The sequence below is a fragment of the Cavia porcellus genome, unplaced genomic scaffold (assembly GCF_034190915.1).
Source record: "Cavia porcellus strain 051 isolate PalLab524CR breed Dunkin Hartley unplaced genomic scaffold, mCavPor4.1 scaffold_2, whole genome shotgun sequence".
In the NCBI taxonomy this organism is placed as follows: Eukaryota; Metazoa; Chordata; class Mammalia; order Rodentia; family Caviidae; genus Cavia; species Cavia porcellus.
This window is the reverse complement of record NW_026947485.1, coordinates 43,146,977-43,163,183: the sequence shown is the minus strand read 5'-3', so window position 1 is coordinate 43,163,183 and position 16,207 is coordinate 43,146,977. Positions and strand designations below refer to the sequence as shown.

General features: G+C 33.5%; 1 protein-coding gene across 3 annotated transcripts in view; it reads right to left on the bottom strand.

Moving 5' to 3' along the window:
• Pot1 (protection of telomeres 1) overlaps positions 1 to 8,727 on the bottom strand; it is an 86,932-nt gene extending 78,205 nt beyond the window's left edge. Inside the window, exons 1-2 of one of the 3 annotated variants that reach the window (XM_063241304.1) lie at positions 8,552 to 8,727; positions 6,439 to 6,550 (exon numbers count right to left, since the gene is read on the bottom strand). In XM_063241304.1, coding sequence (XP_063097374.1) covers positions 6,439 to 6,495 — 57 coding nt within the window. In that variant the 5' untranslated portion in view covers positions 6,496 to 6,550; positions 8,552 to 8,727. The remainder of the gene's footprint in view (positions 1 to 6,438; positions 6,551 to 8,551) is intronic. The other 2 variants (XM_063241293.1, XM_005006051.4) reach the window with 2 other exon arrangements.
• Positions 8,728 to 16,207: the final 7,480 nt, after the last annotated feature.

Below are 16,207 nucleotides of genomic sequence, written 5' to 3'. Positions count from 1 at the left end.
AAATTTCACACAAATGTATCATTTTTAGCAGTAAGATTTATTTTTCATATTCAGTGTAAAAGTTAAATGTTAGATACTAGTTATAATAAATATTCGAAAGAGAGAAGAAAATACATATTCTAATGATTTTCCTGAAATTGATGATGAATAATAATTGTAGCCTCCAAAGACAGATGTTGCACAAATAGCGGTATTTCTCAAATCTACTGATTTATAAATCATCACAATTTCTGCAACTACGGTACGTCAGATGCAGAATTATCAGCTAATGTAATGTTCACTTAACAGTATATTAAATTTCAATCTGGAGACAATCAGTGTTACTCAAGGTCCAATAACTGGAGGAAAATAAGATGAGAAGTCCAACCTCTGAGCTCAGGTGCCCAAATGCTGTTCCTCTGCCCTATTTTTCTTATCTGGCCTGAATCCATTTACAAAAGATTCAATCATCAGCTATCGAGCTGGAGCTCCTACTATATGCCAATAGTAGATATGACTAAAATTGACATAATCCAAAAAGGTATTGTCATAGAAAGCTCAATAACACTAAGGGCTTGGCCCCAGAGATTCAGATACCCTGAGATTTTGAAACTGATCCTGCGCTACCTGAAACACAGACCCACACTTTAGAACCTCTGTACTTGCTAATTCCTGTCTAGGAGACTGTTACTTCACATAGCTGAAGGACCACTTCAATACTTCTTCCAAGTTTCTGGTCAAATGTCACTTCCATCACCAGCTTTAAACATAACTTTCCTCCTCTTTTCAGATACTGTTCTTTTTCTCTTCTACACTGCTTTGTTTTCTACAAAGCACTATTCACCTCCTGAATAAGAATATAACACTTATCTCTTATTATCTATCTTCCATTAAAAAATAAGAAGTATAAACACAACTGTCTGGATCACCAGTAACTGAGGAACAGGGCCTGGATCCAAATAGGCATTAAATGTATTTTGGAATACACACAGGAATGACTGAAAGAAGACTAATTCTCTTACACTCTCTTTTAGAAAACTTAGATGTATTCAGGAATAATATCTAAAATACAGGGCTAGAAAGATGTACTACAGATGATCTAGTTCCTACACAGCTCACAAAGGGTCCCATGGCCTCACAGGACCAGAAACCAAACAGAATGTAAGTACCATCTTCAGAGGTACAATCTCTCCTACCTCATAGGAAAATTCAGGGAAGGGAGCAGGAAAATTATATTGGAGTTCCTGGGTTGAAACAGTAAGGTGGTCTTGCAGAATTCTAAACAGTAGGTATTCACCATTCACTAAAAATTTATTTTAATATATTAACAACCAGTACAGACATACACCTGTGTATACTGGTTAATAGTATGGACATATTCTTCAATCTTAAAATTGTTAACATTTACTTACGTAATTCAACTGGACAGATACTACAACAATTCATCAATTACCAGATATTATCTTGACTTCTGTAATCTTATCAGCTAAGGAATGAATAGGAACAATTTAGAAACAATTTAAAGTGTCTAGAGGGCAATGTTTCATTTTGCCTCAAAAGCATTTAGGAGTTATAAATATTGTGACCTGAGAAAACCAGAGTTCCGAATAATGCCACAAATTTCTGCACAATACACACACACACACACACACACACACACACACACACATTCTGGACTGGCAGCAACAACAACAACAACAAAAAAAAACACTATGATTAAGGATACCTGTGTTTTGGGGCAATCAATTTTTCTAGTACCATTGTCTTTTTTCTAGGTCAGCAACTTGATACAATATTTCAAAACTTAAATAATTCAGAATTCAGAATTTAAATGACATTTCAAAAACCAAAACCAAAAGCCCTTACTGAAGAAGAAAAACACTAAAATATACAGCCTGTACTGATAGGGCATTTCCTTCCAAAAGTTGCAGAGTTTAATACCTTAAGTAATGCATTACATAATTCAAGTAAACACACAGTATGCTACATTAACAAAATTTAGAAAAAACACATAATACCCAAGACCAGTTGTTTCTAGCTAAGTATTTACTTAACACAAAAAAGAATTAGGAAAAATTAATGTTCAGCTTTATAAAGAACTCCAATTTAAAATTGCAGGAACAGTTGTTCTTAGAGACATTTGTATTGCCTCAAACACAGAAAACTAAGCCCCCACCCACCACATATATACATCTGCATACTTAACTAATCTGCATACACAACTAATTAACTGCAGACCAGTTGCACCAATGTTTTAGTTTTGATCATTCAGGATAGTTCTTCAATTACTACCAAACCTTCATTGATTTCCCTATACCATTAAAAAACAATTCATAAAACGATCAAAGAAGAAGAAATACTGACCTGATATTTGATTATATAAATTATTTTTTAAGTGTAAAAATGGAATTGTGCTTGTGTTATATTCAAAGAAATAAGATATATAGATATATATGTATGCACTATTTCATATTTAAAAATTGATGCTAATATTCTGGCAATATCATAATATTGTAACAAGTACTGGCTTGTGTGTGTGTATACATGTAATTTTCTAGCCTTTCAATGTTACATACTGAGATTTTATACATTAAATTTTATAATTCTTGACATTTGACTCAAAATAATCTGTGACATAAAATGAATTGAAGATGAAATAAACTCAATAACTTTTCAAGTTAAAAGTTGGATACACAGACATTCATTAAATAATTTTCAGTACTTTAATCTATTGAAAATTTTCCACAATACAAAGTTTAAAGACTAGTAAATAAAATATTGCACTAAAAAACAAGTCGTCTGCTATTTGATGCTTGGCCCACATTTTCCAAGCAGATTTATAGTTTTCTAAAGCTGCTACCATAGCTATATTATAGATACCACCCTTAAGTGATTTCCCATTAAACTAGAGATAGTAGGTTCCATAGGCCAAGTACTGCATCTTATTAATTTTGGTTTCTCCAGAGTCTAGCACAGCATCCATCAAAATGTCAGTCTTTAATAAATGTTTACTGAGTCTAAATGAATGTAAATGAAGAGGCAAAGCACAGCCAATCTCATTTCTTTTTGTGTTTTTGCAGAAAGCAGAGTTTTTTCCCCCAAATATCATTTACTTGTTAATAACAACTCTAATCATAAGGGATTGAACCCAGGGCCTTGCAAAATCTCTACTATCGAGCTATATCTCCATCTCTGAAAACCTATTTCTAATACTCTTTGTAACACTGTTTTATAAGAAAGGTCTCAGGCTAAATAAGTTATTTGGAGACTAACTGCTGATTTAACAATGTATTTAATAGCTACATGAGCTGACAGACTTATTTGTCAGATCTAGTTTGGTAAATACTTAGATTTCCAATTAACATCAAAGATACTGTACAATTCTTAAATAAATAAAATTTAAATAATTTCAATATAATTTCAGAAAAATATGTAAGGTTGTATATCAGGCAGTGGTTAATCTCTTAAGATGTGCAACCCAATATTTTGTCAACTAGAGACATGTAACTAACTACTTACATTTAAATTGTGTAAGACTTTAAAACTTGGCTACACTAGCCACAGTCCAAAACTTCAGTAGCTACATAGTAGTGTTTACCATATTGGCAGTACAGATACATTACATTTGTATCACTGCAGACAGTTCCATTGGATGTTGCCACATACATGGTTTATATCTAGATGTTTCTCCAAGTCCTCACCTTCTCAAACCCTTGTGGAGTTTTTAGGAGGTGCATAGATCATGGAGGGGTGTTTCCTATCAGGGGATTATTCTACTGATTAGCTTATGGCATATGACTTTGAGAGGTGAAGCCTAGTAGTGCAGTGTGACTGGGAATATGACCTGGAAGCGCCTATCTCCCTTCCTCTTCCCTTGACCTGAGGCTTCCTGAGTACAATGCCATGACCTATTCTTCCTCTGCCAGGTCCCTCTGCCTTGAAACAAGCTGACTCTTGGTTGATTGAGATAGTTCAGGCTAGCCTTGAACTGTGGCTATCCTCCTCCCTCAGCTTGAAGAGTCTTAGTTTCAATTACATATTTATATTGCCCAAATATTGTGTTGCAATCTTTTATTCAAGTAAAATATAAATAACAGGAAACTTGCCATTTACATTCTGGTACAATCTGATTACAAAATATCTATTTGAAATATTTTCAAAACCTTTTGAAAACACCAATCAGTAACTCTGTAACCATTAAATTGGAATTCCCTAGTTTTCGTTTATTATGGGACCTGGGCATCTTTAGTCTGTCCCTATCAGTCTATTTATATTAAGGGCAATAAAAATACTTGTTGTTTTATATCTGGCTTACATATAAAATGTTTCCAAGGTTCACTCATTGTAGCAACAAGCTTATTTTTTATATGTTAAGATTCTATGTTTGTATCTACATTTTTTGTTTACACTCATTTGTTGACATATGGGTTGTAATTACTACTACTTACTACTACTAATTACTACTTCTGGTTATTGTGAATAATGCTGTAATAAAAACTGGCATGCAAGTATGTGTTTTAGCACCTGTTTTAAATCTTCTGGGTATATACACAGGAGTAAGACTGTTGATCATATAATGATTCTATGTTTGATTTTGGAGGAAACACCATTCTATTTACCACTGTGGCTGTACCATATCACATTTCCATGCTCAAAGTATGAATGAGAGTTCCAATTTATTTATTTTTTTTTGTCTTTTTCGTTTTTTATCAGTACCAGGGATCGAACTCACGACTGCCTGCTTGCAAGGCAGGCGCTTATGCCGCTGAGCTATATCTCCAGCCCCGAGGGTTCCAATTTCTTCACTCCTTCATGAATACAGGTCTTGTGGGTCTTGTCAAATAGTCATCCTAGTGGGAATGAAGTGGTATCCCACTGCTGCTTTGATTAGGTGTCTTTAACGATTGACAATAATTAGTATCTTCTTAAGTGGTTACCGGCAATCTGTATATCTTCTTTGGAGGAATACTATGCAAATTATTTGCCTACAATTAACTCAACTTGCTTTAATATTTTACAACAAAAATAACATACAGAATTGTTGGGAGGCATTGAAACTGGAAACTGAACACATGTGCAGTGCTGCTGCATGGTTGAGGCAAAATAAGATAATGGCTCAAGACACCTGGCTCCAACTCCAATTAACTAAATAAAGACTGTAGCCACGCATTTCACCCCTGTAGTGAAATCCAACATGGAGATCTTCTCCTAAAATACTTCTCTTTGTTAACATAATTTGTTAATTGCAAAATACTTAAACCATTCCCAAAGTCTATTCACTTTCCTGTGTTGTTTGAAAAAAAAAAAAAAAAAATGGCTGCCCAGAGGCATTTTCTATCTTAGCCCTCAGAGTCTCCAACTCTGCAGAAGGATTTTGACCTTCCTGGAGCCCTATAATCATACCACTTATGTCATTTATTTTGAGCTTTTGCGGTACACTTGTTTGGCAGATTGGGGATCTAGGCCAGCTCCCTAATATAGAATGATATTACATATTAAAATCAAAAATTTTAACAATCTTAGAACACACATGACACAAACTTTCATAAATGTTACATTAAAAGAACATATTAACCACTTTCTATTTTTTTCCCACTGAAATAACAAAATGAATTGGGTAGATACACTACTAAATATAGAGGTATCTAAGAGATTACACCAAAATATTTCATTTTACTCATGATAAAATTTAAGTAATGTAAAGCTATCACTGCAAAGGGCTTTACATTATTCTTTCTTTATTTTCCCGATTATTTTCTCTATCAGCAATACAGATACAAGGGTCTTTAACAACCAACACTTCACTCATTTACATTCAGTACACAGGTGCTGAGAAAGAAGATGATATTTATCTAAATAAAAGCTTAATAAAATAACTACAAAGAAATTTCACTGACAAGGTTATAACTAGTCCTGTACAAGCACACCAAAGATAAACATTCATATTGCACCGTAGTGCACTTGGGCTTTTTCAAATGTGAATCAACTTGAAATTGAAAATATCAAAACTATAAATACAAAAAAAAAATTCCTTTTATTTAGCACAATCCAAAACTACAAACCCAGGATTTTATTTCAAAATACATGATTTTATTTTTCAAACTGTTTAAACTGTTTAAAATAAATCAACCAAATTGCAGTAAACATTTAGCCAGATAAGGAGATTCCATTAAGCAAGTCTTTAATAATTACGAAAGTATTGAAGATAAGGAAAGCATTTACATTAATGATTCACTCACCACAGACATCTAACAATTGACTCTCAAGTATTTGTAAGGAGAAGGATGAGAGACAAATCTAACTGAAGTGATACTCAGACCTTTTAAACGGCACATCTTAGCAACTCTTTGAAATTGTTTGGAGGAATTGAGTCAAGTTCTATATGGAACCTCATTAAGATATTATACTTTAGAATCAAATCTCCATTCTCCAAATCGTCATTCTCCAAAAGCCACTCACCTTCCTGTAGCAGGACCATATTGTGAAATCCAGTTGTGCCACATGAGAGAGTCTCATTCATATTAGTTGGCGAACATTATTCCAAAAAAATCCCTTATTAGATTTCATGCATCTATTTAAGAAACAAATGCAAGATCTCTTCAAAATCTGCTGTCCTCATTATACAGTTAAAACTCTACTGCAATCCTTTCCTTACCTCTTTAATTGAGCCCTTCAAAGTAAGTCTTGATGAGCATTAAAATAATACTGTTTCTCAAATGCAAAAAAAGTGACTACTTACAAAACCTAACTCTTTAATTCTTAAATTCTTAAATAACCCAGAGAATTTTTTGTTTTAGAAATAATAGATACTGGATTTATTATAAAGCATTAAAACATAATCAAGGGGAAAATAAATGAAACAATTTTCAAACAATAAACAAAAGTAAATGACTTTTTTGAAAAACAAAAGTGATAATCCTAACTTACTCTCTGGATAGTTTGTAGGAAGCAGAAAATGATGATTAAATCCAAGCAGACACATAGCCTCACTGAGAAAAGTTTATAGAGTTTAATAGCTAGAAAGCTAGGAAGCTTGAAAGATTTCCTTATATCTAGCACACTGAATAGAATCCTCAAAAAGATATTTCTGCTGGGCATGGTGGCATACACCTGTAATCCTAGCACTTGGGAGGCTGAAACAGGAGTACCATCATGAGATTGAGGCCAGCCTGGACTACATAATCACCTCAAGGCCAGCCTGTACTGTTTCTCTTTAAGTAAAATTTTTAAAAAAACTAGAAATAGGGAGACCAGCTAGCTATTGTAATAGTCTAAATATGAGAGTACAAGAATAATAAGTAAAACTGAAGAAGCAGGAAAGAGCAAAAAAGGAATACTAGGAGTAAACGAATGAATGAGCAAACAAAGTGGGCCAGCAGACATGTAGGAAGAGCTCTCATGCATGATAACCTTATAGTTACTATCAAAAGGCTGCCAAAACCATAATCTTGCACAAAGTCCATTGGAAATTTACACACAAAATACTTCTGTGGGAACAACTGTCCAGAAACTTCCTGTTCAACCTCAAAGGGCTGGTGTCACCCTTGTTATTAATTTCTACGATCTAGGGTTAATGTCACAAAATGTGTTAGGTCCTCTTCTTCAACTGTGCCATTAAAAATTTCCTCTTGCCTCAATCCCCTTGAATACATTCAGTTTACTACAGCATTCTTTTTCCCAGTATTTAAATTTCTTGCTATAATCACAAACTGGCGGTAAAGATCTGAAAAATATTTTATGTGATTTACTCAACAGTTGAACTTTAGAGAACTCACTGACTTAAGTGACATAGCATTTCTGCTTCAGTGAGGTCCAAAGCAAAGTCAATCAGGAAAGCTGACTGTCTGATACTGAGTGACCAGTGTTTTACCCAAAATGCAGTCACTAATTTGTTTTAAGCTTCTTTGAGTTGGTTTCACTATTTCTTCTTTTAATAAGATAATCACCACCACTAACTTGGGGGAAGAAAGTGGCAGTTAGTTAGTAACTGTATTACAATTATCAATACCTAATATTCTTTTAAACAGAACTGAACTTTAATCCTTTATTTTTCTAAGTATTCTATATGAAAGCCTGTCTTAAGATCTGTGAAAACTTAGACTTTACCACTGTTCTTTAAAATGCAAAAACGATTGGGAAGGAGGGAGTTGAAAAGTTGTGGTTCTGCTTTTGAATCCCTCTGACAAGTACGGTAAGGCCTAAGCAAACCATTTCCCAAAATGTCCCTGCTCCACGGTTTTGTCTGCTGCCTCATCTCTCTAAATAATCTAAGAAAACCATAATTAAGCTGATGTTAACTCCTAAACTGTAGGTTCAATCTTCTCCAACTTTTAGCACATGACATTCCCCTGCGGGCATAAATATGCGAAGGCGTGGACTTGAATTTACAGATAGATACTGCCCCTAAAACGCCGGAAGAATAGTGAACACCGCAGTTTTGTGACAAAGGACCTATGTAGGGTTTCTACAGACAACTGCACTGAACGTTCACGTAAAAATAAATCAAACCCCTTATTATGCACACCCCTGAACCATTTCTACCCAAGCAATGAATTGCTAATTCGACACTCACCCGAACCCGGAAGAGTAGAAAAGAGTTCAGACAGGCGCGCGAGTGACGTCACACAAACGCCAGGGGTTGGGCTCCGCGCATGCGTACATGCTCATTAGTGGTTGCTGCTAGCGGAAGACAAATCGCGCCTTAGTTCCCAAGTCTAACAAGCAAAGAAACTAAGAGCTGTGACGAGCTACGTAGATGTGGCTGCAGCACTGCTCTGCTGGGATCACTTCCACTCAGAATTGAGGCGGCGCCCCCTGACCCCGCCTCTCGTCAATTTTCTGCTTTCTCTGCTGCGAGTTAAAAAACAGCACTGTTAAAACCTGGGCGGGATTCGAAATTCTGAGCCTTGATCTTAAACTTTTGGGGCTTCAGTTTCAGTTAAAAAAAACCCAGCCCCAAGATCTAAAGTTTCCTTCCCTCGGAACCAAGTACTCAAATGCAGTCTTCAAAGAAATATTTACAAGAATAATACTGTTTGATACTTTCGTAGTTTGGCCAGTAGCACAGTTCCACCAATGAGTTAAGCTATTTTCAGCCAAGTTTATATTATAAACTTAGTTTACAAAGCTGACTTTTATATAATCATTAAACCATATTGTTAAATGTGACTCTTCTGCTAATTTGTAATGTGTGTTCAATCATTTGATGTATTTGTAACCACCTCGGTGTGAAACTGTAATAAATTCGTGACAAATGCACTAATATTCGAGGATGATAGTATCAGCTTTAAGTACACATTTTTAGGAAGAAATAGGTATTTGTGAAATAACCTTTCCCAACAGGAGACATTCAATGTTTAGCCCACCTTCCCTGCTCTTCCCCACCTCTGTATTCTTAGGCTCTCTATAAGCCATGGGTGATAATGGATTCTGAGCTTAGGAACTAGCTGTGCATTTGAGCACAACTAGGATGTGAAGGCTTGGGCCATATTTTGCTGCTGCTGTGGACTCATCCAGTCAGGGTAAAAGTACTGAAATATGCAATACTATTTCAATAGTGAAGTACTATTCTTCCTCCCAGTGATACTGATCTCATAGACTTTGGAACCTGACCATTTTATCCTCACCTCCATTAACAGTAATATCTTCTCTCAACACGTTTTAAACTTTTCTTTATCCAATCTTCTCTAACAGCATTGTAATGCTTTCTTCTAAATAGACTAAGATTATTAGGAGAAGAATTTTTCACTATACTATCCATGAATCTTATGCAAATGTCTGAGGTTGTAGGTGCCAAATATTTGAATAAAAAATACTCATCACATACAACCTTCACCATCTTGTTCATCCCTGCTGCATCCTTTTTCACTGAAACTAGACAAAACACTGAGGGATTTTTTGTGACTAAGCCAAAAGTTTTAATCTCACCTTTTGGAAACCAGTTTAATTTTACTGCTACATGGTCCTAGTTTTCTCCTTTTTCTCTGTAATTTAATCTTTTAAAAATTTTGTTTTCTTCCTATAGCCTGTAAATATCTACAGTCTGTAGGGTGGGATGGAAATACATAACAAAAGTGTACACAACTGCTGTTTTAGTTTTCTTTTGATTATAATGTGGGTTCTGAGTTTCTCAAGGATGCAAACCCTTGCCATACATACAGATAACTTCCAGTACCTTACATTAGCAGTCAGTTCCAAAAAATGAAGAAAATTAAACAAGAATATACAGTGTAATTTCAGAAAATGGAGGCAAGGTATAGAATACATCAACTAGAAAATGTACCAAAGACTAACACACAATCTATTGTTTTCCTATACCTGACAAAGTAGCATAAAACAGCTATTCCAAGGAAAACAATGTCATGATCATTACAAGTTACAACTGTAGAGACACAATGAAACTATTTTGATATGAAATCTATCGTTTAAAGATATTCCATGATTTTAAAAGTTAAAACTGAACTTCTTACTAATAAATAATAACCAACAAAAGTGGAGTATATAATATTACTAGTTAATGCATAAATGCAAGAAATCAGTGTAGTTTTAAGTATAAATATAGAACAATTAATATATAAATTTCTAGTGCTTCTCGCTTAGCATTTTTAAATTGTTCTTTACTACTTTTTTAACGTTTGTTAAATGTCATTGCTTGGCAGCCCAACACTTCTAATTCATTTATTTGCATTAACTGTGAGGTGTCATTATCCTATTTTTATTTCGCTTTTGCATGTATCAAACACTATTGTCGTTATTTTGCATCCCTACATATATCACTGTTTACCTCTGAGATTTTTGAGAAATAATAGTCTACATTATTTGGCGTAATTTCCTTACATTTAATACCATTTCAATTTCATTGAACAACTAGAGTGATTTACAAAATCGTATTTCACTATGGCATCATGTTTTTACAGCTGAACCAGGATATAATTCACACATACATTTGTATCAAATTAAAATTTAAATTATAAATTTCAATGATAATACATGCAATCACTCAATGGATATGAAGAAGACAAAGATAAAACATAATATTGTAAATCATAAATTGAGAAAAATCAGATGGTATTTTCGTAACATTTTCAAAGTAACAAGCCATTTTTAAGTTATCTTCAATCTACTCATTTTTAAATTTTTTTCCTAAGAAATCCAAAATATTCCTATTTTAGTTAGAAATTAATTATTTTATATTATAATTTATTTTATAGTATAATTTTATAGTATACTTATTTATAGTATAATTTATTTATTATTTATTATGTAGCATAATTATAGTATATTAATAATAGGTATTTTATAGTACTATTTATATAAGTAAATTATAAAAACGTTCTTTGTCATGTTCAAAGACTAAGAAGTGTATGAGTTTGCAATAAGAAGTAAAATAAATATTTTTATCTATGCTTAATATTTTTAAAGTGTAAAAAACTCAAAATGCATTATGCAAAATTAACACATTCAACAAATGTTCAGAGAATATTGACTAAACATTTCAGATTGAGCAGAACCCGGAAGCAATAAATTGAGCGTACCAAACTTGGCCCTTATCTATTTGGAATTTGCAATAGAAACAGTTTTTTTTTTAAATTCAGACAAATAAAATTAAATTTATATTATAATTTTATGTACAAACAATAGTTTGTATTAATAGAAAACTATATAATGGTAGAAATTGGTATTTTTAATCCATTAATTTGCTTCTTGAAGAATCAAGAATTAATCAGAAGTGATAACAAATATTAGAGAAAAATTGATACTCTAAATTTCAGCCCTATAGTTTCAAGCATAAAAGTACTCTATTAATTAATGCTTTTTTTTTATCTTTTTCCTGTTAATATTCTCTAAACTCTGTTCTCATGTCAAGTTCCTCATCTCTTTTTCTATCTCTAAACTATTGACCAGCACAAATGCAACTATTATATTAGTAATAATTTTATGTGGTAATGCTCAGATATTAAATATGAGAACATAGGATGAGATGCTGGTTTGTTTGGCACACATTAAACCAACAGTCTGATGTAAAAATATAAATGAGTTAAATTCCAACCAAAAGTTTTAAATTATTAACTCTATTTACAGAATAATGTATTATAGAACTACCTAAAAGAAGCCAAATTATAAGCACTCTGAAAAAAAAAAAAGAGAGAGAGAGAGAGAGAGAGAGAGAGAAAAGCACTCTTGTTGAAAGGGGCTAAAATTTCAACCAAGTGAGTCTCTTTTATCATCCCTGGACTAAGGGAGTTGAACCATGTGACTTTGATGTAAGAGTTCACCTCAGGGAATTTGGATGCTCCTATGTTTGGTGCCAGGGCACCATCTCATCTAAATGTTTGGCTCTCAGATGGTATTCATTTAGACACTTAAACAGTTTTCTATTTTCTTTTTTTTTCTCTTTTCTTTCTCAGTGTTTTTTTCTGTGCCTTAATTTGGACTAGAAATAAATTATAAGTATTATCTCTGCATTATTGAGAACTGTCTAGCTGTGCTGTGTCACTTTCCTCAGATTTTCCAGAATTCATAAAATTTAAGACTGTGTAAATCACTATAACCACCTGTTCTCCTGAAAACTTAGTTTGGGCTCTCTTTTTTATCTTCTAATCTAAAGCATGAAATCTAATTTTTCTATATATATGTGCACCTCTTTCAAAGCACAGACAAAGGTCTTCAAGTCCTGCCAGTGAATTTAATGATCTGCCACTGAAAACCAGGCTGAGTTCAATGAGGACTGGGACTTCGTTGTTTCCCTAAGAATACATGAAAGGCTAAGGCTTATCTCAGTCCTGCAACAAGAATGGGTATTTTTTTCTTCCAGTTGCTTTTCTCTTAGCTCAGATAATTCTTACAAGAATTTATGTATCTGTCTTTTGGAGAGGAAAAAAAAATTTATCTGAAGTACAATTAGAGCTTCAATTTCACTTCAATTGTTTTCTCTTTTAATTAGTTCAAAAAAATTAGGTTAGCACTGTTATTTCAGAATATTCTTTGTATAATGATTCTTTTCTTTACATGTTAATTCCGTCCATCTATTCAGGTACATTCATCCTAATTTTATTTATTCATATAGTGTTGTCTAAAATGCTATTAATAAAATATTTATTCATATAGTGTTGTCTAAAATGCTATTAATAAAGTATTTAAAATGGTTATCGATGAGTACAGGACTAGTGACTAGTTGTTCTCTTTTTCAAAATTAAAAAGTTACTGTTTTCAGTATTTAACTAAAAATAACTAAGCCAAAATAATTGACTTTTCAGACTATATTTTTATGTGTTAATTACAGCTAAGATTATCTGATAACCATGTACACAATATTTTGTATGTTTATACAATTGATAAGTCAATTTTTTTTATCAGTACCAGGGATCCAACTCACAACCGCCTGCTTGCAAGGCAGGTGCTTCTTATGCCACTGAGCTAAATGCCCAGACCCAATAAGTCAATTTTTAAAGAGTTGCTCTATCTACACATGAAAATCTAACTTTACAACTGAACCAATATAATATTCATGATCATGTCCTACTTTGACAACAGGGGGAGCCAGAAGATGACTTTATCACTTGACTCACATGTCAGCTAATGTATTACCTGGACAGAGCCAGTGAAAATTTTCTCTTAGGAAGATGGAATAGGTATTTATTCACAATCCAGTGGTCTTGAATTTCAAGGTCTATCAGCAGCAAGTCATTTTCCACAAGTTCATGAAAAAGCAGAGAAAAACAAATTGTAAATAAAGATGAAATATAAATCAAATGTACACAAAGTGAAGCCAAACACCATGAAACCCCAGAGAAAAACCCAGATGGTGTTCTTAGTTGTTAATATCTTTAATACAGTTTTTCATGAAGAGTCAAAGGTCTCACTTACTCTAGAGATTTATGTCATGAATTCAAATTGCACTAGAATTCCAGATAGTTTCTTTTTTTTTTTGTCATCTATTACCAATATGGCCTGAAAAACATCACTTAGAATTAGACTGGCTCTTTTCTTAAAATATACAGAGAACCATTGGGTATCACCTCCACCACTACCCTGAAGATGCAGGTCATCACATTCTCTGTTCAGAGTTTTGCAGTAACATCCTGGAGGAGCTCCATGTTTCTTCATTCCCTACTTCCTGCCTGCAAATGACTGATGCTACTCTGCTCAAAGCACTCCAAAGATTTTGCAGTGCTTTAAAAGTAAAAAAAAAAATTGAAGTCTTTTAAATACTCTAAAAAGCAACATATGATATGATTCTTATGCTATCCCTGTGCATTTAAGTCGTCATGCTCACTCATTTCTGATAAATTAGCTTCCTTGATGTTGATATGGAACTTAGTGCACACAGTATTACAATTCTTTTTCCTTATTCCTTCAACTCTGTCAAGTATTGCTCAAATACATGGTATTCAAAGAAGTCAAATTGACCAATATATTTACTATTTCACACACACCATTTTTTCTAGGACACTAATGACTTTCCAACTTATGATAAGATGCAGTTATTTAATTATATTTTACACTATAATGTAAGTCCACAACAGCTCAGACCTCAGGGTGTTTTGTTTACATATCACTGAACAAAGAAATAAGAACCATATCTAATGATATACTAATAAATTTTCTTTCTAGTGGTGCATTGGCCTAGTAGTCAGCACTTCTAATTATCTCTCCAAATTACCAAATGCTTGAAAATCACCAGTAGAATTCATAGTTAAAAAACCACTGAAGATGGTAGCAAAGTTATATATGACTACAAAAGATAGATAAATTGCTTATCTATGCCAAAGAAGCAGACAAGCTATCTTATAAACACAAACGTTTGTGTGTGTGTGTTAGCCAATGAGTAACAAGCGAAATTCACTGATCTTACCAATAGTTTAAAAACCATAAAAGGGGCCATAAAAAACCATAAAAACGAGGAAGACTTTTGAGTATAATAACTATAATCATATGTTGTTCAAAATTTACATACTGACAGTTCACCTGGGTTAGAATAGATAAGGGACTACCTATTAGAATTAGTACTTAGAATATCTTTATTTTGAGACTAAAACTTGATATGTTGCTCATAGAGACCCCAATCTTCTGAACTCAAGAAATCCTCCTACATCAGTCTTCTCTGTATCTGCAATTAATTACCTGTGTGATTATATGCTAATCATGATGGTTAGCATAAGTTAGAATATTTATAATTGAAATACTTAAATAAGATGTATATTTTCAGTATTCTTTGGAGCTGAAGATTATTCCATTCTACCTACCTTTTCTATCAGCCACATAGAACTGTTTTTCATTAGTTAAGGTCACTCTCTTTTCAGCTTCCACCTCTTTTCCTCTGGTGGGGAGATGAGTGGATGAGAGTAAATTCAGTAAAAAGTCCTATTTAAAGGAACATTGAATGGAGAAGTCATGCTCAAAGGGAAGATGGCTAAGATACGAAAAAAAATTAAGTCAAGATAGCACAGCAGGGGCTCTAAATGTGTGGAGCAAGCACAGAAATTTGCAACATAGAGGAGAGGAATGAGTTATTCTTTGTTTTGGACCATGGCTTGTGACACTGAGGTGACTCAATACATGAAAGACATAGAGATGGAGGGAGTTGTCTCAACTGAGATAACTTTTTACTAAATTACACCAAGGTTATATGTTGATAGGAGCCAGAAAATTAAGTTCAGGAAAACTCTGTTGAGTGATAAATCTTTTGAGTATTGATGCATAAAAAAGTTTCTTTGGGAAACCTCCTTATTATAAAAATCAGGATCCCCATCCTACTTGGGTGTATGTGGGAGAATCTGTTGGGCCTATCTGCAGAAATAGAAAATAAAGAAGAAAAAAAAATAGAACCAAAAAAGTCCAGGGGATTTATATGATTCCCAAAAGAGATGACACTCTTTGATGAACCCCCATTCACAGTCTTAAATTTTTATTAAAATTATTGAGGACACAGAACGTTTGGGAATAAATGAAGTTTTGAGGAAGTTTGGTTTATGTTCAGACTGATACATGAATAATTGAAGCAGCACACACAAAAGCAAACTTGAAGAAAACTTTAAAAAATAGATCTGGTATAAACAGATGCGCAGAGCAGATTATTCAGACAGAATCTTCTCAGTTCTCAACACTGTGGAAGCAGGATTTTGTATCTTGTATTCAAGGTCCCTTTCACTTCCATGTCTCAAGTTTTATGTCATGACCAGATGGCCTGGGGAAAATCCTGCATGTATGCAGTTTCATTTCCATATAA